The sequence below is a fragment of the Microchirus variegatus genome, assembly GCF_963457635.1.
Source record: "Microchirus variegatus genome assembly, chromosome: 6".
In the NCBI taxonomy this organism is placed as follows: domain Eukaryota; kingdom Metazoa; phylum Chordata; class Actinopteri; order Pleuronectiformes; family Soleidae; genus Microchirus; species Microchirus variegatus.
The window spans coordinates 12,031,967-12,055,193 of NC_139807.1; the positions used below are offsets into that span (position 1 = coordinate 12,031,967).

Genomic DNA, 23,227 nt, shown 5'->3' on the forward strand with positions numbered 1-23,227 from the left:
CTCTCTCTCTCTTTCTCTGTGTATAATCAGCAGGAATGTGCTTAATTAAGCGAGATGGGGGGGTGAGCAATAAAAGAACAATCTCCCCATTCTGCCGGGTCTCCCCTCAGGGGAGATGGTGACACAAGGGGACAGAGTGGACATCTGTGCGAGTCACAGGATGACAAACATCAGCTGACAAAGTAAGCTCTAAAGCTATTTTAAAGTCTAGCAGTCGACAGTACAGGCCCACGTGAATAATAATTCAGTTTCCGCTGATTGTGGATGCAAAATTTGCATCGCTCTCCAACGGAGGCTCATCCGGTAAATCTTCAGTGAATCAAACTGGAACAAACCCGCTGTGTTTTATCACCTCTGACTCATCCACTTGTGTCTCTGTGAGGGAGATTCTCCGCTCAGCTCTGCCATGTTTACTGCACATGTCTCTCTGTGTGTTGCCAGGTTTGACAAAATGCCTGAATATGTTTGTCCTCCCACACTGGTCATTCAGCTCAGTCAGGCCTCCGAGTGGAGCCAAAAATGTCCACTGCATAGATGTGTGATGAAGATGTGGATAAGGGACCTAAAGCATCCAGTGCTGGGGCTGACAGTTGCCGTAGCAACCACATAATACAGCTAGAGAAGAGCAGTGGAGGAGACGGCCATTTTGGGAATGCTGCTGCTGTGTGAACGAATGGATTATCAAGTCAAAATGTTTTTATTTTACCTAAAATGAAGAATGCTGTACATGACATAAACCTTTTTCTCATTTAAAATATTTTTTTATATGGATTCAATTATTTTTATCCAAGTATGCTCTCAGATTGTGTAATCTTCAGGCTGTAACCTTAAATTCCTGGCTGACACATGAATGGAAAACATGCTTGATTGGAAAAGAACACTTGCATCATCTTCATCCTTTCAGTCCCCTCTTCTATCCCCCAACAACTGCAGCAGTGAGTTTTGCGGCAGCTCCCTTTGTTTTGCTTTGCTTTGTGATGTCTCCCATTGGCTATTTATAGACATGTATGTTATTGTGTAAGACCACGTGAAAGGCACACAGTACGTGAGAGGAAAAACAAGCTGGTGAACAGAAGTGAGTCATTGCAAGTAGAATGAGCTTTAATTTGAATAATGTTTTGTTTTTTTCCAATCATTTTAGTGTTTATATAATAGAAGAAAATGAGTATTTCTTTTTTCATTTTTTTGTAATAAATAGTTTTCAAGCTTCTGTCAAATTTAAATTTGGGATTTCAGTCCATTAAACATAACACTTACTATAACATTGATTCATTTAAGAAGAAGAAGAAACTCATACATTAGCGTAAAACAAACAGCACAGACAAAAATGTCTTAAATGATTTCAGAATCGTTTTATTTGAAATGTCAGTGTCCAAGAGAAAATAAAACAGCAATATAAATATTAGCATAAAAATAAGAGAATAACACAGGGATATAGCGTGGGGGCTAAGCATTTGATAAGAAAGATAATACAGCAGGATAGAGCAGTATTAATTCAGCAGTGGACGGACTTACACATATATAATATTTATAGTCATTTGTTCATATGGACAGAAAGAGAATGAGAGGCATTCTTTCACAAATGCACAAGAGAAAATCACCGCAAAAGAACAGTAAGAGGTTACAGAAGGATAGAAACATTTCCATATTTTTTTTTTGTTTTGTTTTGTTTCTTTACAGGGTGATAAAAGATAGTAGAGAGAAAATGAACACAAAAAATATGCGCAACACATATCACAAGTTAACTAGTCTACGTGTGTCACTTTGTTTACTTATCTAAAGTTATTTTTTTTTTATTCATTTATTTACACTGAAGAGAGTTAGTTGGCTTTCATGGTGCTTAGTTACTACATTGCAACACAAACTGTTGAAGAACATCTCCGTTTTTTAAATTCATGATTGTTTTTTTTTGTTTTTTTGAAACTGCGGTTTTCTTATTTTTCTTGTAAAACAAAATGCAACACATTCCAGTAGTAAGCCACACCTTGTGGAGAGGGACTCTTATTTTGAAAATGTTGGACGCAGTCCCGACTATACAAACAACTGGCTCATGCCATTGACAGGACTTGTGTTTATGTACAGTGGGGAAGCGCCTCACAGGACCAGAGAGTAGAGGGGTGAGGTGACGGGTAGAGAGGCTGAGGTTTCCCATTGCTTTTAGTGGAGAAGGATGTTTCTAAAGGCTCTGGAGTGGTATATCCTCCCAACAGGGACAGCTGTGCCTGGATGTGCCTGTTGACCTCTACCTGGGTCAGTGCATTAGAGAAAGTTTAGGGGGTGGGCGGGTCAACAGAAGTTCATCTGTACATTCAGTGGATAGAGCCATGGTTGTTCCACATCCTTCTGACTGACGCTGTGGTGTCACCTCAGTCTCTGTACCTTCCACCTCAACCCCTCCTCCCCCCCACACACTCCCACTGACTGAGCCTGCAAGCTACCTTTTCTCATGCAGTTGTATCCGGCCAGGGTCCTGACAGACAGATGGACAGCAATGTAAAGACTTAATTTCTCATACAAACAATTCATCTGCTATTGAATCATGATCTCCCCCCTAAAAAAAAGAACAAAAACAAAAAGCTTGTTAATGTGTCACATCAATATGTTTCTTCAGCACTTCGGGATAGTGAAGGGGAAATACTCTGCTCAAGTGTCGAGATACTCCTAAGAACTCAAGTTTACCACATCTACATGTTTCCCTAAAGAAGAAAGTGATACACTACTCCCTACATCATCTCATCTTCAGATTACAAACAGTGCATTTCTTTGTTTGGCTCTCAATGGGACATGAGCAAGGTACGAAGGAGGGGATGTAAAGGGTGCAGGACATGTCTCTGCCCATCTGGAGGTGTTGTACAAGAAGCTGGTGTCTGCTGCTGCTGCACTACCTGCATGGACAGCACGGGCCGTGACTCCATTACACAATGTCATGTCACTCCACCCTCTGCCAACCCTTCCTCTGGGTGCATGCTCAGGGCATTAAAAAAAAAATCACAGGAGATTAAAATCTTATTTGTTAAACTATGATAACAAAAGTAATTTTCTTTTTGTGTCAAGTAAATGCTACATGTGCATTACGTTGACCTGCGATTGAAGGGAGGATGATAGACTCCAGATGTCCTCCTCTTTGCTTTTGCAATGCATAGTTTTGTAATTCTAGACTAGTATATGTGGTTTAAACCTTAAAGAGCATGCAGAAGAGTGTGTAATACCGGTCAAAAAACAGCCTTATATCCACAGGAGTTATGCTTTAGGACCCTGCAAGGCTGATTCTGTGTAGGAATCAAATGAATGGCAACTAGCGTACTTTACAGCGGACTTTCCACGTCAGGGAAAGAACAATGGATCCAACATGAAAAACATCAACATTTTTATCTTGTAATACATCACTGTGTGTGAGCCTCGTCATCCCAGCAAGGTTTGTTGCTTACACTAAATCTCTTTGAACCGATTTCATTTGATTTCGCCAAAAGCTAAAAAAAAAAGAAAGAAAAAGAAAATCACAATAACCCCCCATAACCTGCCAAAAATATCTACCAACATAGATCACATGAGCAATACTAGACGTTTAGCACAGCACGGGTTATCAACACCATCAACAGCCTTCAACACATTCAGATTCTTTAAGACTCTCCGTCAAAGAACCATCAACATTATCCATGCGGCCAAATTCATGGCTAGCACGAGTGACCGCAGAGTCAGATACCTAATGGAGGGATATGGGGGGTCGAACTTCTCATCTGGTCAGGCCGGGTTCATCATTCCACCACCTCTCTCCTTCCAGATCTACTTTTTCTCCTTCTTGGTAGACTTCTTCTTGGAGGCAGGGGTCTGAGCGGCCTTGGGGGGCTCAGGCTGGGCTGAGATCTGGGGCGGGGGCAGTGCCTGCTGGGCGGCCTGCTGGGCAGTGGCCTGCTGCTGCTGCTGCTGGGGGTTGGAGGTGAGCGTGGCTGTGCTGCCGGGGATGTAGACGTTCTGGCGGTAATCAGGCACGTGCTGCAGTGTGAACTGGGGGCTGTAGCGGGTGCTAAGGCCCATAGTTCCAGGCCCCAGTGTCGCTGTAGCCTCACTCACTGCTGGGGAGAAGAGAGATTGAGCGGGGGAAGACGGGGGTAAAGGAGGAGGAGAAGGAGAGAGGGATGAAACTTGTTAGAAAATGTGAATTTTGATGTGTTTTGGTAAAATCACATAAGTCAGTATGTCATTTCTGCCGCTCTCAATCAAAACAATGATGAAAGGTTTGATGACATGGGAATATTTGTCTAGTTTTTTGGTTTGTTTGGTTCCCTTAAGCGTTTGCACTCTTAGGGAAGAAGAGCTTCTGCAGCAGAACATGTAGTAAACAGTAATAAGTACTTGTGACACATAATAAAAATGGAAGTACAAAAGGCAACGCACTGACTAACAGTTTCCATTTGCCCCAAAAGTAAAAGCAGAAACAAGGAATGCAGATGACATCATTTAAGAGAAACCGAAATAATACAGCTCTACAACTTGAATAGAAATGTTGGAAACATTTTGGCTGAAGTGAGAACACTATTCAATAAAATGTACAACATTAGTCTTGTGGTTTTTATTTATTTGAATGCAGAAATGCTACATATTGTATCTTCAAATACTGCATGGCACAAACTAAGTCAGTTATCTTGAAGGGGAAACCTGGACGTTGGACGTGTAGTGGCCTAAAATGAAAAGGACATTTAAAATTCACTGGTGCATTCCTCTGTGCACAGTCAGCCTCTGCTGAATTATATACTTTTTCACTAAATACTCTCGGGATCCTCAACATCTCGACATCTTTGGCTAAGAGAGCTTACCAGAAAGATTCAGGCTGGCTTAGTGGAGACCACAAAGTGACCGTGCTTACAGTCAATTAAAGATGTGAGCATTACATTTAATTCAAACAAGCTCTGGTATAAGCAGAAAAAAAGCATGCACAAAAGTGTATTAGGAGACAACGCATAGTGTTTTATTAAGGAATGATTCAACTGTTAGTGATTAATAGTCCTGTGTTTCTGGTTTTCTGTCACGAATGCCCCGAGTCTGTGTGTGAATGACGTAGCTCCTCCGCTCCTAATTCTCCCACAGCCTCTGCATTGCAGAGCCAGAGACACAAACGCCCCCTCCCCCACCCTATAGTTCCTCTCAGCCTATATGAACACACACACATGTACAGCGGCATCTCCACTGACTTTATACTGAAAACACAGACTCAAATCCTCTCTCTGTTCTGACCCAGTGCTTTAAAAGGAGGGTTTCTCCTGCGTAATCCTCATCAGCACCGTGACATTAAATATAGAGGTTTAATGACCTTCAGTATTTTATCACAAGCACAGTTTGTTTCCTTTTTTCCTGATGGCATTGTCTGTGCTAACTATTTACTCTAACAGAACATTTGCAGAAAACTGTCAAAATAACAGTGACTTTACTAATTGTCATGTTTGTTCCTCCACCGTTTCATTTCGTGTTTGCCTGTCACTATACTCGGTGCCTGCTTCCATGTGTATTTTTTCCATGTGCTCGCTGAGGCCACAGTAATAGCCCAAAGATGAGTCACTGTGGTTTTATGTGAAAGTGTGTGTGTGTGTGTGTGTGTGGGTTAGGCAGTCACTGCAGGGGCAGACTGCAGAGCTGGCGTAAACCTCCTGCTTATGTTAAAACACTCGACATGTGAACAGTGTGTTCCTGTAGAAACACGGAGCCCACTGCCATGTTATTGAATACAACACATCGACTGTGTACTGTTTGACTGGAGACGTGCGGGTGGCTACATCCACCTGCGTCATGGACACAGCCTCTACGTGATGGGGTCAGGAGAGGAAATGTTCTGTATTTATATAGTGCATCTATGTGCGGAGTTCTTTTTCTATCACACATTTTCATAGCCATTCACTCACTGCTGCCACAGCCGTCTTAACCAGGGACACATCGCTGAGTAGACTAGAAGAGCTGGGAATCAAACCCTTGACCTTCTGGTTGAAATATGACTTGCTGCACCACTGAACCACCTAGTGTGACTGATAGAGGTGGAATAACCAGGAGGGAGGGACATGGTGGTGTGGTATAGGACTCACCGTTAGCAGCAGCCATCAGGGCCTGGAGCTGCTCAGCTTCGGTCGGGGGCTGAGGCCAGGGTCCAGTTCCCATGGCAACCTCAGGTCCTCCAGTTGCCCTGTGGCAAAAATGAGAAAAACAACAACTGTAAATAACTTGTGATTTGTCATGAACAGTTTGTGTATCTGTGTGTGTCTGTGTGTGTCTAAGTCATTTGTTTGACAGTTGGTGGTTTTGGACGTAAAGGCAAAGCAGCTGACAGTGAAGTACAACAGCCTGAGGAGAACGCGGCGAGGATAACAAGGAGGATGTATAGCTCACAAAACAGGGTGTGTCGCACACAAACACACACACTTTTAAACACACTCTCGGGCAGGTGTGTGTGCACACAGACGCACAGGAGTGAGCCTGTTCATTATCCACACGCGCGATGTGCAGCATTCACTCTCTCTCTGATATCACCGAGATCACAGTGCCATCGAGTAAATGCGATCAAATATTTAATTATCATCCCACCTTTTGAAAGAAAATGTTGTGCGCATAGTGTGCACACATGCAGCGCTCAGTGAGCGCTGAACATTTCCATCTGTGTAAACGTCGCTTTCAAAGGCTTGTTTGTTTAAAGTCTGTAATTTGCATGTGCGTGCAACAAAGGAGAAGGAAGTCCTGCGATCGCTTATGCTCCATTACTTATTTCCATTCCCACACCCAACACAAACTCCACACCTGACAACTGGATCACAGTGATTCGATCATGAAGAGCTAACAAAGCACTACCTGTATTTTTACATGGTCACTTTAGTTGGCAATGAAGCTGAACAGTTATAATAGTACCAGTACCAACAATGGAACAAGCAGTTGTACCACAAAAAACTTGAACTACTCTCTCAATGTGCTGATTTTGTCTGTAATATCATTAGTTATTTCACTATTTTGGGCAATAACAAACTTCCTTGTGTAAAAGGCGTGGGTGACGTGCACAGCTCAGAGAACACAGTCTTGTAAAGGACAACAACACTACAGATAAATGTGCACACTATGGAGACAAAAGCTTTCCATTCTGTTTCAACCAATGTGAACTCACCTAACCTGGACAAATTGGTCTATGTGGGGGAATTAAGGGAAAGTAAAGGACACAATATATTGAAAAAAGTGAAAAGGGAATTCTGGGCTCCACTTAAAAGCAGGTTGCCAACTCTCGCTGCCAGAACTCTGAAGTGGTTTTCACTTAAGTGCCAGAGAAAGACTAAGCGAGACAAACATGCCCATCCTGTGCCAGACAGCCAATGAGAAACAGGCTGGGTAAAAGCATGGCCTGTAAACCCTGGGCAGCCATTTTGTGCCTCTTCACCACAATTAAGATAAAAGTGAATGCATCATTTGAGCCAAATTAGCATCGCTGTGCTTATCATGTCCTGTGGCTGTGTTACGGAGTTTCCTGTGGTAGGGATTATCACTTCCTGTGGGTAAAATGTGAACTGTGGTCCAGAAGGAAAGGACCTCGGTTGACTAGACATTGCTATCTGTTTTCCTCTGTGTACTTTGAGATATGCGTCGTTCTCAAGGGGGACGCGTGTTGTTGTTTGCATGCAGAAACTTTAAACTTGCAGATTTAATCAGTCACACGATGTGTGCTGACTACTTGTTGGCCTCAATAAGCTGAAAATAAATTTCCCACTTTAACAGAAAATCAATCATCAGACTTCTGTTTCATTGACTGTTCATTGCTCAGTTGATCACATGAAAAAAAAGCCGCATGTGGTGATGATAAGCTACAACCATCAGACGCACATCAAAGGCAGAGCTATATGGTATACACAGTATAAGCCACTTCCCCGCAAGGAGAAAAACAGGAGCTTTTTCCAGACTTGAACGGCTAAATGTATAACACACATACATGGCACAGCAAATCTACAAAAACACTGCACGCAAACTCAAAAGTGTCACAATCCTTTCTATGCCACAGCAGGCATTGTGGCCTATATGCACATTGATCAACAAACCCCAACAAACCTTTAGGGAGACTAACAGAAGCTATGGGTTAGGTACATCTACACACAGCACAGCACGCATCTGCAGTGCACTACCGAAAAGGTTTTTAGCCGCTGCCTGCCCTTTTCAGCTGATCGGGTCCTTCCTTTCTGTGAATTCATACAATTGAGCACTGATCAGCTAAAAAGGACAGAAAGGGACCCACACAATGTCCAAGACCAACTTAGTACCTTTTCCCACTCTTCGGCGTCCATCGTATGTGTGTACCGTATGGCATGTGGGGACTAAAAACACAACAAGTTATACAGTCTGAAAGAACCATATTGTTTTTTTGGGGGGAATGGTGTAATGGAAGAAAAAAAAGAGCTAAAATTTTGTGCTCTACATCTCTCTGGAAAATATGTTGAGTCTGTAAAATCCATTTAAAAATACCAGAGATGTCATTGCCTCTTCTAAAACTGCAGTGGCTCAAGCTTGTGTGTCTAACATTTTCCTGACTTGGTTCAGCAAGAATGTGTCATGGGAAAAGCCTCAAGTCTTATGAAGCTGTGAAAACCTTTGGTGCAGGTTTTCAATTTTTATCCCATGCAACATGGGAAGACGCCGACGAACACGCTCACTAAAACCCATAACTGAAACAGAGTCATCTAAAAGGGTAAATCACTAATGTAAAGATGTTTTAATTCAGTCAGTGAACCCTCTCTGAAAACAGAGAAAGAAGGGAGAGAAAGAAGGATAAAAAAAACACCCTCCCATCCCCCCACTGGCTCTGGTCACAGTCCCTCATCAGTAGTACTGAGTGATGGCGCACAGGCTCAGAGAGCGCAGAGAGGAGAGGAACAGGAGGGGGAGGGGGGAGTGCAAGCTGCGGCAGCCATTTTACAGAGCAGGCTGGAAACAGGCAGAGGTGCTCTTTCAGGGGTGTAAAGACAGTACGTCTTAGAGCACATTTACACCATAACATTCAACAATAATGTACGTCTATATGAGTTTGGATCAGAATTTTAATGGTTGGGGATCTCTGTGTAATATTGTACGACCTTGATTTAGTGATATACAAATGAAACTGAGCAGAATTAAGTGTCATCAGTTCTTTAAAATCAGCAGCCTGCGGACAAGGAGCTCCAGTGGCTACTGCAGCACTTATGACCTTCTTCCCCCCTTTTTTTTTTAAAATCATCATCTGTCTTTGCTCTCTGTCTTTTATGATAAGCATGTGCGTCAGAACAACACGTCTTCAGTGTCGGTGTACTCACCCGCTAGGTCCAGGTCTCTGTCCCTGTGTGAAGCGCCAGTCATTGTTGGGGGGCTTTTGCTGTGAAGAGAACAGAAGATGCACCATGAAACACATGTTTCATTGGAATAACAGCCGGACAATTTCTCAGGTGTTCCATTTGGTTCAAAAGTGGTTGTTGTCTTGTGGCTGAAACCTGTGTGTGTGTGTGTGTGTTGTGTGTCCTATTGTGTGTCAGAGTGTGATGTGGATTTTTCTTGTGAGGCTCAATGAAGGGCTACAGATGGTAACGCAAATATTTGAGTACTCAGGCAGCCTTGTTGTTTTCCGAAAGCTGCACGGGCTGTGGGGCATAAAATGCTGCATAAGAGCAAACACAAACACATAGGAACACAAACCTAACACAACACAAAGTGGGGCTCAGCTTATGAAACAGGAAGTAAAAACTAGGAAGGGAAAACCAAGAAAGGTTTACCAAAGAACATGATCACATACTGTACACAGATAAGGGTGAAATAAGGGAATATTATTAAATTAAAGCATTTAACAGAAATAAATACACACTTTTAACTGCAGCACACAAGGTGGGTGGATCCTTTAAATATTTTCCAAATGCATTTACCAACATTTAAAAGCCTCACTCATCTATACTCTTTGCTAAGCTCTATGTCTTCGCTCTTGACCATCTCTACTTCACTGGCCATGTCACCATGTCTAGTCCATGTTTCTAGCTCTTCCCCTCTCTCTCTCTCTCTCTCAGCTTCTCTTGTTGTGCAGTGATGCGGTAAATAGACCCTTGGCTTGCCTCCAGATTCTGCCACCTAATCGACACAAAAACTCCCTGGAGTGAGAGGCCAGCAGGATGATGTGCTGCATTATTAAAAGAGTTGTTGTACCAGAAGGAATCTTCAAAAAGACATGACGGAACAGGAGAGGAAACAAAGAGGAAAAAATACCTTTGCATAAGGAGGAGAAATGCAGGGGAAAATCGTCTATATGAATGTCGGTAAATAAGAAGCAAAAGCACCAATGAATGGTAAATAATTTGATTCATGAGGCAACAGAGGACTAAAAAAAAAGAACCTTTGTTCATTTGATGGTGGGAGTGTGAACGTAGCCATAAATCAGTCTGTGTTCACTCAATAATAGAATATTGAACAAGTCGGTGAGCGTAAATAGGCATCAGGAGATGAAATTACAGCAATATATGCAGCATCATGACATGCAGAGGAGGAGGACATAATGAAATGCCTAACCTCCGTCATGGCAGAGTTCGGTGATGTTTGGAGTCTATAAATGGACTCAGAGACGAGTCTGTGTGTGTGGGTACTGTCTGTGTTTCAGCAGAGAGGGAAAAAGATTGGCACTGATTGGACGAAATACATCCACAAAAAGATCCAGCATTCCAGCTGTGTGACTCGCTTTCGACACGCAAACATTCACAGAAACAGGCTTATCTTTTCCATCAAGGTGAAATCCCACGGAGTATGTGAAGCAAAGGACAACAGGCTCTGTGTGAAGGGCCATACACATAACTGTACTGCTATTCTGTGTGTAATATGATGGAGATCGACTGCACATACAGTACATATCACAAGCACACAGGTAGTATCCATAAGAATGGAATTCCTTCCTGATCAAGTTATGGTTAAGGGATTTTCAAATTCTTTGCGTTTTTTGTTTTTTTTCCTGGGCAATGTAATATATCTCAAAAAGAGGATGAGATGAAGGTTTTCAAAATGCCAAGATGTGAGAGAGAAGGTCAGTCATACTCATACCAATACAAAGACGTGAAGGGAAAACAGCTCTGTGAACATCAACTCTCATCAAAGAGAAAGAATTTAATTCCGGCCTCACTTTCTTTACATCACGACATCGAGGTGAATTGCAACCTGTCTGAGCTCTTTAGCTACTGCACCATCATTAAAGTATGCGCCAGTTGGAACACTATGATCTTTAGAGATGTGAATGTGGACGTGAACACTGGACTGATCACATCTGGGCTCATCCATGTTAACTCCGCTAAAAACATCAGGTTTGCTCGTAAACTTCTTTATCATGTCACACAAATATTTATCCAGGTGTAGAAAGGGAAACCTATGCAGTATCACCTGGTCCACCTGGTGCCTTTTCTTTTTTTTTTCTTTTTTGAAAGATTCAGTTTCCTAACACGCACACAAATTGTTAAAATAACCATGGGTGGATTGCACCTGGTGCTTTGCTCCTGAAAATGGGAAGTCATTTTTGTCCGCTTCTGTCCCGATGATAATCTTAAGCACACATGGACACACCACACACGCCATATAACCTTCAGCACATAGAGGCAGACACATCCAAGCCCTACTTCTTTACTGCCAGAGTTTTCTTTACACAAATATTATCTTTAGTCAAGTGGAAATCAGGATTTTAACCTTAAAAGGCTGGATCTATCACAGAAAACTGTAACACTGACAAAAAAAACATTAAATGTCTAGTGGCTAATTTCTATATTCCTTCATCTTTGAACAACTTTATGATTCAACTGATAAACCCTTGTGGTCAGTTTCATAAGTGTCATAAGATGCACAAATATCTTGTGATGAATGTTCAGACTACGAGAAAATTGGATAAAGTGCGGTCGATCAAGGTTGCATCAAATACCCATGGTCAGGAGAATATTGCTTTAAATAATCACAGTAACAGGCCAAATGGAAGCTATAATCTCAAACTTTTTCTGTGTTAACACATGGTGAGATCCAGTGTGCCAAAACGGCACAATGTAAATGAATAGGGAATACAAAGAAGGGCAGGAGGAAGGCAGTATATGGCCCAAGGGTCCTGCTAAAGTTACACACGACTGACAGGATTCTTGTGCCTGATGTGTTTAACACACAATCCCACGCATGAGCACATAAACACCCACAGTGATTGCCGCTGCTCCTTTAGCCAGGACAGCCTCTGCCGTCTGTTGCTGTGGCACACATGCGAAAAAGCCATTCTTCCTTTCCCTTTATCTATCCCTCTAACTCTTTTCCTCTGTTCTCCTCGTTGCACACGTGTCACTAGATCAGGGAGACAGATGGCACTCTGCTAACCTCAGGGACAAACTTATTCAGTACAGAGAGAATCAATGTCACACAAACTTGCGAGAGAAACAAGAGAATCAGATGATGTTGAAAGGTATAGAGTCTGTCATGTGTAGGATACACACTCACCATGAAAATTATGACTCTACGCCATTTGAACTCTACAGTAACATGAAATGTGGATGAGAAAAACACTTTCTCCAACTAAATTCCCCTACAATGACTCATCCTGGTGATTTTCTTTAGGTACCCGCTTCCTACACATTAAACCACATGGTCATAATTAGGATGTAGTCATATCCAACTGTAAAGATGATGGCAGAAAATAAATGGAAAAAAATTAGAACCAGGGACCCCCACTTGTGGTGCTGCTGAGTCCTGGATCCAATAACTAAAAGTTCAGAGGACAACAGGAAGTCTGAGGTCAGGCCACTGACCCTGTGAATTCCTGTTTTTCAACCACTGCCTTATGCTGTAATTCTTCAACCCCGTCCCACTGACAAGTTTCTTTCCTTGGCCCTTTTCCTCTTTCAACCCCCCACACAGAAAAAAAAAAATCCTCGGCCATCCTGTTCGACTTGGCCTCCAAGCCATTTGACTGAATCAACACTGCAGGACGTATTTTCATCTGTTGTCTCCACCTCCCCATCTGCTCAAAGCACTTATGTCTCCCCCCCACTCTCCTCCCTTTCCTATGTTTCTAGCTATCTTTTTTCAGCTTCCTTCTCTTTGAAGACCAGTTCTTCTATACCAATCCTCATTTTTCCTGCATCAGATCAGATTCATTATTATTTTTCCAAATCTAGAGAGAAAATGCATCACTACTGCTGTGTGACTGGAAGATACAATAAAGGCATATGATGCAATATGTTTTTAGGTACCTTACATCCCACAGGCTTTAAATCCATGTATCTGCAAGAATCACAGATATATTGTGAAAAATCTATTGGTCTAATTGCACCAAAGCCTCACCTCACTGGCTGAGTTCATAAGGTGCTTCCTGCTGAGTGTCATGTTGAGTGTGTTGTTGTGACTCAGCATGGGTGTCTTCATAAATACAAAGTCACTTCGACTGGATAAGGTAGAGTAGCAGGGCCTGTAAGTGCGCGTGTGTGGATCCTGGGGGCCCCCCACAACCTCCATATAGCGGATGGGTCCATCAGTGTTGAGCTGCAGGTGCAGATCCTTGCTGGGCCTCTGAATGTAGCGGCCGGTCCTGTGGCGCCCATAGCAGCAGCAGCAGTCAGAGTCTCCTAGCCCTGGGTCGCGGTGCCTCAGGCACCGTACCATAACTACGACAAAGGTAATAAATGCAACAGCCGATACACAGGCTAAAGAGATGATAAGGTACAGAGTGATGTCCGACATCCCTGTACGTTGGTTAAAAGGCGTGTGGCGGGGTCTTGCTGGAACATCGTTGACTGTGCCCTTATCATCCACAGTTACTGTAATATTCACAGAAGAGGATTTTTGGGGGTCACCATTGTCCTGAATGATGACCACAATGTCATAAACTGAGCCCTCTTCTTCCTCAGCCCACTTGCGGGCTAAGCGGAGCTCCCCACTATGTACCCCGATACGAAACATTCTAGCATTTGGTCCTGGGGCAATGGAGTAAGAGAGCCACGCATTGTGTCCACTGTCTGCATCCACTGCTACAAGTTTATTTATGAGGTGTCCTGTGGCTGCAGATGAGGGCAAAGTTAGCTGTAATCCTTTGTCTTTCGGATAGGAGGGGTGAACAAGCACTGGTGTATTGTCATTCACATCCACCACAAACACATGCACAGTGACATTGGCTGTCCTTGGGGGCACCCCAGCATCCCGGGCCTGCACCTCGATCCGGAACACGTTCAGCTGTTCGTGATCCAGAGAGCGCATGCTGTAGATGTGTCCGCTCTCTGGGTTGATGTACACATACGATGCAATGGGAGAGCCTTGGACCATGCTGGGGAGGATGGTGTAGGAGATGCGAGCATTGTCACCGAGGTCTGGGTCAGTGGCTGTGACGGCGGCGATGGGGGCACTGGGAGCGTTGTTTTCAGGGATGTCCACAGAGTATGAAGGCTGGGAGAAGGTGGGGGCGTTGTCATTTACATCAGAGAGCTTCACCACAAAGGTGGTTTGTGATGAGAGGCGCGGTGAACCAGCATCAGTGGCCTTGATGACCACAGTGTACTCTGGTACAGTCTCACGGTCCAGGTTACCAGCAGTGATGAGGCTGTAATGCATGCCAAATGCTGAAATAAGTTTGAATGGCAAACCTGGTTGGACAGTTAATTTAACCTCCCCATTCACACCAGAGTCCAGGTCTCGTGCACTTATAAGTGCTATCACCGTCTCTGGTGCAGAGTCCTCTCTAATAGGACTGGTCAGTGACGTCAGTGTTACCTCTGGTGCGTTGTCATTCACGTCGATGATGTCTATTATGACGTTGCAGGAGCCCTCCATAGCGGGGGAGCCACCGTCTCTGGCCTGCACAGTGATGTGGTATGCAGTACCTTTCTCATAATCCACATCACCTTTCACACGGATCTCCCCACTTTTAGAATCCACACTGAAAAGTCTGAGAACACGATCCGGCGTATATTTACTGAAGAGGAAAGATATTTCTCCATTGCTGCCCGAATCAACATCAGTCGCATTCAGTTTAGTTACTAAAGTGCCATGTGCGACATTTTCTAATAAACTAACTTTATTTACTGGTTCTTCAAAGACGGGCGCATTGTCATTTACATCCAGGATTTTAATGAGCAGAAGTGTGGAGCCAGATTTCTCCGGTCGACCCCCATCCACGGCAGTGAGCATCAGGCGAAACATGGCCTGCGTCTCCCTGTCCAAAGCTTTATCCACCACGAGCTCTGGAAACTTGGTGCCGTCGCTTTTACTTTCCACATTCAGAGTAAAAAAGTCATTCGCTGCGAGGTGGTACGTGCGTAAGGAGTTGGTCCCCACGTCTGGGTCGTGTGCGCTCTCCAAACGGAACCTTGTGCCCGGCGCAGCAGCCTCTGATATCTCCAGAGAAATGTTACTCGTTGAAAACTGCGGTGCGTTGTCATTCACATCCAGAATGTCCACCACCACGCGATGGATCTCTAAAGGTTTCTCCAGAAGTATTTGAAGGTGCAGCGAACACGTTGAGCTCAGTTCGCACATTTGCTCCCTATCAATGCTTTGTTTTATAACCAAATCGCCTGTCGTCTGCTTTACCTCAAAGTACTGAGTGTTGGATTCGGAGACAACCCGCAGCCTCCTCTGGTCGATCCGCTGAGCAGTAAGACCCAAATCTTTAGCGATATTTCCAACGACAGAGCCCGGACTTAGTTCTTCCGATACGGAATAACTGAGCTGCGCGGACGCGCTGGAGAGCCAGGCCAGATAAAAGCACATCCTCCACAGCCTCCCTCCTCTGGAGCGCTTTCTCTGCCCGGAGTCCATTGTGCTGCGCTCCGAGGATCGGGGAATGGGAAAGTTTCTAACTCTTTCTCTCACCGTAACGGATCCATAATCGTCTCAAAACGAGGCTGCCCGGCTCGACGGAAAACATTTCCGTTTTAAAAACAGGTCGATTGGAAGTTTCGATGTGATCATGGCGGCGGACTTAAAAAAAGAAAACGGGATAAAAGTCAAAGTATTTTCCGTCTCCACAGAAACTCCTCCGCTGCTCTGTCTCCTCCGCCTCACTCCCCTCATGGGCGGGGAGAGGACTGGGAGGCCTCCGCTCTCATTGGAAGACAGAGCTGGACCAGCGCTGTCACACTGCTCACACACTCTGTCTCTACACCCACACACACACTCACACTCACTCACACTCACACTCAGGGTCCACGGAAAACTTTCCAGCCAAGACTGCATTTTCACTGAATATCGACTTTTATTTAAAGTTTAAAGGTTTGAGATACCACTGTAGAAATCTTATTTCCTCTATGTTAGAAAAGGAGAGGTAAAAGTTAACTTCTTGTGATGCATGCTCTCAGTGAGACCTCAAAGGGATGAATCATGCAGCTGTCTTTACAGCAATGCCATTGGTATCCGCAGGGGGGCATACTTTCTAAAGTGTTTTTCCATGGTTTTAACAAAGTCCAAGTCCACATCTGAGTAAAGTTACAATCGAGTTTCCAAGTGAGCTGGTTCTATAACTATATGCAAGACATGAAAACTCTACGCAGCTTGATGTTGGATTATTATGCAGAAAACAAAATAAAAGTGCCCATGACTTTGCAAATTGCAATGAACAAGTGGAAAAGTTAAGTTTAAAACTTCATTAAAAATATTCACTTTGAGAAATTGAATGTATTGATTATATGCATTTGCTGAAATAATTAATCTAATTAAAATGCCACTTTATCTGGACTAAAGGTACTGGATGACAAAACTGGATTACACGCTTCATCACACATTGAACAAAGACGTGAACAAAAAAAATCAAAACGCACAAACAAATACATTTGTGTAAAAACCTATATTTTCACGTGTACAGTTTCACCCACAATATTTCTGCTCACCTGCTGGCTCTCAAAGGTCCAGGTGCTGTCAGGTAAAGACGCATCCAGGACACTGATCACCTCCTTAAAGTCAGTGGTGCTGCTGGGCTTAATCAAAGTGAAATCACTGTACTCTGACATTGGAGACATACAGGACCTGAAGGAGTGACTCTGAGACAACATGTCTCCTCCCAGCACCTCCACGTACTTTATGGGTCCATCAGAGTTGAGCTGAATCTGCAGGTTTCTGTTGGGGTTCTTGTAATCATCACAGTCGCTCCGTCTCATGCAACAACTACCGCTGCTTCTGCTGTTCCTGATGCATTTAACCGCTAAGATGAGAAAAGTCAACAGAGACAGCACGGACACCGATGCCAGAGAGAGAATCAGATAAAGGGCGATTCTCCCACTTTTCTTGCTGGGCTCTGCTACCTTCTGTCGCAAGTCTAAGATGGGCTCATGGAGACCGTCCTCCAGCAGGATGGACACCGTGACGGTGGAGGACTGGGCCGGTTCACCGTCGTCTTTGATCTCTATAAGCAGCCTCTGAGAGGAGTCGTCCTGCTCGGACACAGCGCGTTTAGTCCTCACCTCCCCTGTGTACAGATTGACAGTGAACAGAGACGCGTCTGTGGCCTCCGCCAGTTTGTAGGAGATCCAGGCGTTATGGCCCGAGTCAGCGTCCACAGCTGTCACCTTGGTAACCAGGTGACCCGCTTTAGCGAATCGGGGCATCCTCTGATGAGAGAGGGAGCCCATGGCAGCGGAGGAGGGGTAAATAACAGCGGGGGCGTTGTCGTTCTGGTCCAGGATAAACACATGGACAGTAGCGTTGCTGCTGAGAGACGGAGAGCCCTGATCCTTTGCCTGAACCTGAATCTGAAACACCTTGAGTTTCTCATAGTCAAACGAGTGCATGCTGTAGATGCTGCCGTTATCTGAGTTAATGTAAACATACGATGAGACAGAAACGTCCTGCACTTTAGAGTCCAGTATAGAGTAAGAGATTTTAGCATTTTCACCAAAATCCAGGTCAGAGGCTGATACTGAGTACAATATAGATCCTGGAACTCCATTCTCTTTTAAATATACATTATAGAAGGACTGACTGAATACAGGAGGGTTGTCATTCACATCAGTGACACTGACTGGTATGATTTTCTTACTGGACAGAGGAGGAGAACCTGAATCAGTGGCTGTGATCTCTATATCATAATGTGAGCAGTTCTCTCTGTTTAAAACACCACTAGTAACCAGTGCGTAATTATTAGAAAAAGTAGGTTTCAGAGCAAAAGGTGAGCCCTTGGTTAATTGTAGGATGATTTTACCGTTATCAGCAGAGTCGAGATCACGCGCACTAATGAGAGCAACTACTGTGCCATTTGCTGCGTCTTCGCGCACTGGCTTTGGCTGAGACGTGAGGACAATTTCAGGAGCGTTATCGTTGAAGTCAGTAACATCAATCTGCACGCGGCAGTGGCCTTCCATTTCAGGACTGCCTTTATCTTTTGCAGTAACATCAATGTCATATGACTTGACAGTTTCATAGTCTAACTCTCCCTTCAGGCTGATTTCACCTGATAACGAATTAATATCAAAGATTGACAACACAACACCTGGTGTCCGGGAACCAAATGAGAATTCGATTTCACCATTTGGACCTTCATCAGCGTCTGTTGCTTTAGGCCTTAAAACAACTGCTCCTTTCACACTTCTTTCATCCAGGGTTACTTTATAAATGTTTTTTTCAAACACTGGGAAATTATCATTATTGTCAAGCACGGTAATGGTTATCTGAGATGTTCCTGATCTGACTGGATTCCCTCCATCTAAAGCGGTTAGTAATATTTTGTGAACAGATTTCTTCTCTCGATCAAGAGACTTTTCTAAAACGAGCTCAGGGACAGTCTTACCACCCTCCATCTCCTTGATTTTAAGGGAGAAACACTCATTTTTACTAAGCGTATATGATTTAATAGAATTGCTACCAACGTCGGTGTCCGTTGCTCTTTCCAAATGAAATCGAGTGCCAACTGCGGCCGATTCTGCTATTTTTAATGATAATTCATTTGAGAGGAAACTCGGGGAATTATCATTAATGTCTTTAATTTCTACTTCAATGCGATGCAACTGTAGCGGGTCCTCAACAACCACTTGCAGAGGTAGAACACAGCTGGCGCTTTGTCCACATAAAGCCTCTCTGTCTATTCTGTCATTCACCACCAGCTCGCCCTTCCCCGCATCCACAGTGAAATACTGCTTACCAGCCTCAGACGCGACCTGCAGTTTACGGTCAAAAATCTCTGACAGCCCAAGACCAAGATCTTTGACTAAATTTCCTACAACCGAGCCCCGTTTTAGTTCCTCCGGGATGCTGTAACGAGTCTGTGCGTGTATTGTACTCCACAGGAGGAAGAAATGATGCCACCAAAGCGCCTGCCATCTCCAGTCTCTGTATCCCATTGTCTTTGTCATCCTGATTCAGTAAAATACACAATTTTCAATCCATCGGAACAAAGACCCTAAAGTCAAAATCCAACTTCCACGATTGTGAGATAATCCGTTTAGAAGATACCTCCCATGGCAAAAAAAATACAATTAAGACCTCATCTTTTACTGCGAACATGCGAAACATGAACGTATTCTCTCCCCTTTCCGAGCATTCTGGTTTTTGGTGCTGAAGCTGCGTGGAGGAGGGAGTAGATCTCTTTGTACAGTTCTGAATATTATTGGTGCAGAGCATCCATCTCTCTCATCCAATGAGAGAAGAGCTGAGCAGCACCATTAAAGACACACTCACCATTTCCACTGCCATGAGGGTGAAACACCACGAGGAAAAACCTTAACACTGCATTAAATAATGTGAAACACTATCTGCAGTTAGTATTCACAGATAACTACATTTTTGTTGTTGTTGGTTTTATTCCCCCAGTATAATAAATATCAGTCTCAGTTTGTAATAATAATGATAATAATAATAATAATAATAATAATAATAATAATAATACAACTCCAGACACGAACTAGGTTAAAAATGCTGAATGGGATGTTAAATGTAACTTTACATGTTAAAGACGAGGAAACCTTGCCAACAACAACGTATTGGCATACCCTCCAAAGAATAGGTCAAAGTCGCTGTCCATCACTGTGGTGCTGAAAGGCTCAGCTGGACAAGCTATCCAAGAAAGGGATAATGTGTTATAAACTCTGATAAGTTAAATAAAACATTATAAATTACACAACGTTTATTGTTTTAATAATATAATGTTTTTCATTTAGATGACTAACTAACCCGTTTAATAATTTTTAATTAATTAATCTGGATATTTACTTGTTATTGTGATTTCACACCAAATCTCTAAAAGTGATACTTTTGAGGACACTAAAGCTTTTAATCAATGTCGTTTGAAAAAAACTAAAACAAAAAACAAATAAAACATAATTGTGCATGATATTTTCTTCACACGTTGCTCACCTGCTGGCTCTCAAAGGTCCAGGTGCTGTCAGGTAAAGACGCATCCAGGACACTGATCACCTCCTTAAAGTCAGTGGTGCTGCTGGGCTTAATCAAAGTGAAATCACTGTACTCTGACATTGGAGACATACAGGACCTGAAGGAGTGACTCTGAGACAACATGTCTCCTCCCAGCACCTCCACGTACTTTATGGGTCCATCAGAGTTGAGCTGAATCTGCAGGTTTCTGTTGGGGTTCTTGTAATCATCACAGTCGCTCCGTCTCATGCAGCAACTACCGCTGCTTCTGCTGTTCCTGATGCATTTAACCGCTAAGATGAGAAAAGTCAACAGAGACAGCACAGACACCGAGGCTAGAGAGAGAATCAGATAAAGGGCGATTCTGCCACTTTTCTTGCTGGGCTCTGCTACCTTCTGTCGCAGGTCTAAGATGGGCTCATGGAGACCGTCCTCCAGCAGGATGGACACCGTGACGGTGGAGGACTGGGCCGGTTCACCGTCGTCTTTGATCTCTATAATCAGCCTCTGAGAGGAGTCGTCCTGCTCGGACACAGCGCGTTTAGTCCTCACCTCCCCTGTGTACAGATTGACAGTGAACAGAGACGCGTCTGTGGCCTCCGCCAGTTTGTAGGAGATCCAGGCGTTATGGCCCGAGTCAGCGTCCACAGCTGTCACCTTGGTAACCAGGTGACCCGCTTTAGCGGGGCGGGGCATCCTCTGATGAGAGAGGGAGCCCATGGCAGCGGAGGAGGGGTAAATAACAGCGGGGGCATTGTCGTTCTGGTCCAGGATAAAAACATGGACAGTAGCGTTGCTGCTGAGAGACGGAGAGCCCTGATCCTTTGCCTGAACCTGAATCTGAAACACCTTGAGTTTCTCATAGTCAAACGAGTGCATGCTGTAGATGCTGCCGTTATCTGAGTTAATGTAAACATACGATGAGACAGAAACGTCCTGCACTTTAGAGTCTAATATAGAGTAAGAGATTTTAGCATTTTCACCAAAATCCAGGTCAGAGGCTGATACTGAGTACAGTATAGATCCTGGAACTCCATTCTCTTTTAAATATACATTATAGGAGGACTGACTGAATACAGGAGGGTTGTCATTCACATCAGTTATTGTGACATGTATTGTTTTCTTACTGGACAGAGGAGGAGAACCTGAATCAGTGGCTGTGATCTCAATGTTATACTGAGAGAAACGTTCTCTGTCTAGAACAGCCTTCGTCACCAGCGCATAATTATTAGAAAACGACGGTTTCAGAGTCAAGGGACAATCTTTGGGAAGCTGTAATATCACTTTACCGTTATCCCCAGAGTCAAGGTCCCGAGCAGTGAGTAGAGCCACTACAGTGCCACTCGGTGCGTCCTCTGGAACATGACTCGGTTTTGAAGTTAGAACAATATCTGGAGCATTATCATTCACGTCTATCACCTCCACCTGAACACGGCAATGTCCTTCCATTTCAGGAACGCCTTTATCTTTTGCGGTAATGTCTATTTCGTGCATTGCAGCGTTTTCATAATCTAACTCCCCTACAAGCAAAATTTCTCCAGTTTCCGAATTAATCTGGAAAATAGATAACACTGTTTCCTGTGTATGGTCAGCAAAATAATATTCAATCTCACCATTAATACCCTCATCTGCGTCTGTTGCTTCAACCTTTCCGAGCATGAAGCCAGTTTGACTATTTTCGGGTACAGTTATTTTATATAACGACTTTTTAAAAACAGGGACATTGTCATTGTTGTCTAACACAGTCACTATAATGTTGGATGTTCCAGTTTTGACAGGATTCCCCCCATCGAACGCTGTCAGCAGTAAATGATGGACATTTTGCTTTTCTCTGTCTAACGGCTTCTCTAACACAAGCTCTGGTACTTTTCTTCCATTAGCCAAGTCTTTAAGTTTCAAACTGAAACATTCATCTTTGCTAAGACTGTATGACTTTAGTGAATTAATACCGACGTCGAGGTCTTGTGCTGTCTCCAAAGGATATCGCGCACCCACCGCTGTCAGCTCCGCAATTTTCAGATTTTTTTCCTTGCTGAGAAAACTCGGAGAATTGTCATTAACATCCCGTATTTCCACCTCTATTCGATATAGATGTAAGGGGTTCTCTATCACTACTTGCAGAGGCAACACACAGCTGGTGCTTTGTCCACATAAAGCCTCTCTGTCTATTCTGTCATTCACCACCAGCTCGCCCTTCCCCGCATCCACAGTGAAATACTGTTTATCAGCCTCAGAGGCGACACGCAGTTTACGGTCCAAAATCTCAGAAAGTCCTAAACCAAGATCTTTGGCCAGATTTCCTACCACAGAGCCCTGCTTCAGCTCCTCCGGGATGCTGTAACGCGTCTGTCCGTGTATTATACTCCACAAGAGGAAGAAAAGATGCCACCAAAGCGCCTGCCATCTCCAGTCTCTGTATCTTGTTCTCTTTGTCATCCTAGATCCGTTAGAATACTATATGTCCCATCGAGTTGTTGTTCCCACAACGAGCTCACCATCAAATCCACCACCAGAGAGGATGCTTCATGATATAAAAATCCACGAATAATCGGTTATAATAAAAGGTGTAAATTCCAGATTCCTTCGAGCAAACGCATCTCCGCTCCAGTTCTGACACTGTGGTTTCCAAGGAGAGTGAAAGGGGGATGGAATAGATCTCTTTGTACAGTGTTGTACGCTATTGGCTCACAGCAGTCATCTTTACTATCCAATCACAGAAGGCTGAGTCTGTCTGCACAGCTATTGTAACCACCCCCTCCCTCCCACATCAACCCTCACAGGAGAAATAGTGGGATTTATTTCACAAAAACTATTATCAGAGACAAATAAGGAAAGCAAACAAAACAGCACATTACACAAAAAAAAATCTAGTTTTTTTTTTTTTTAAATGATGGTGAACAAAAATTTT

At 43.7% G+C, this 23,227-nt stretch overlaps 1 protein-coding gene across 3 annotated transcripts; it reads right to left on the reverse strand.

The window, feature by feature from the left end:
• Positions 1-1,338: 1,338 nt before the first annotated feature.
• On the reverse strand, positions 1,339-22,755 carry LOC310928451 (protocadherin gamma-C5-like; the record flags this gene model as incomplete). Of its 3 annotated transcripts, none has more annotated exons than XM_083890996.1 (4): positions 1,339-4,070; positions 6,072-6,169; positions 9,300-9,358; positions 20,302-22,755. In XM_083890996.1, 4 exons carry the CDS (start codon positions 22,753-22,755, stop codon positions 3,784-3,786), a joined length of 2,898 nt encoding a protein of 965 aa, XP_083747122.1. In that variant the 3' UTR covers positions 1,339-3,783. The 3 variants fall into 3 exon arrangements, with proteins under 3 accessions (XP_083747122.1, XP_083747123.1, XP_083747121.1); XM_083890997.1 differs by lacking the exon at positions 20,302-22,755 and adding an exon at positions 16,848-19,301; XM_083890995.1 differs by lacking the exon at positions 20,302-22,755 and adding an exon at positions 13,315-15,914.
• Between the last annotated feature and the right edge of the window lie 472 nt (positions 22,756-23,227).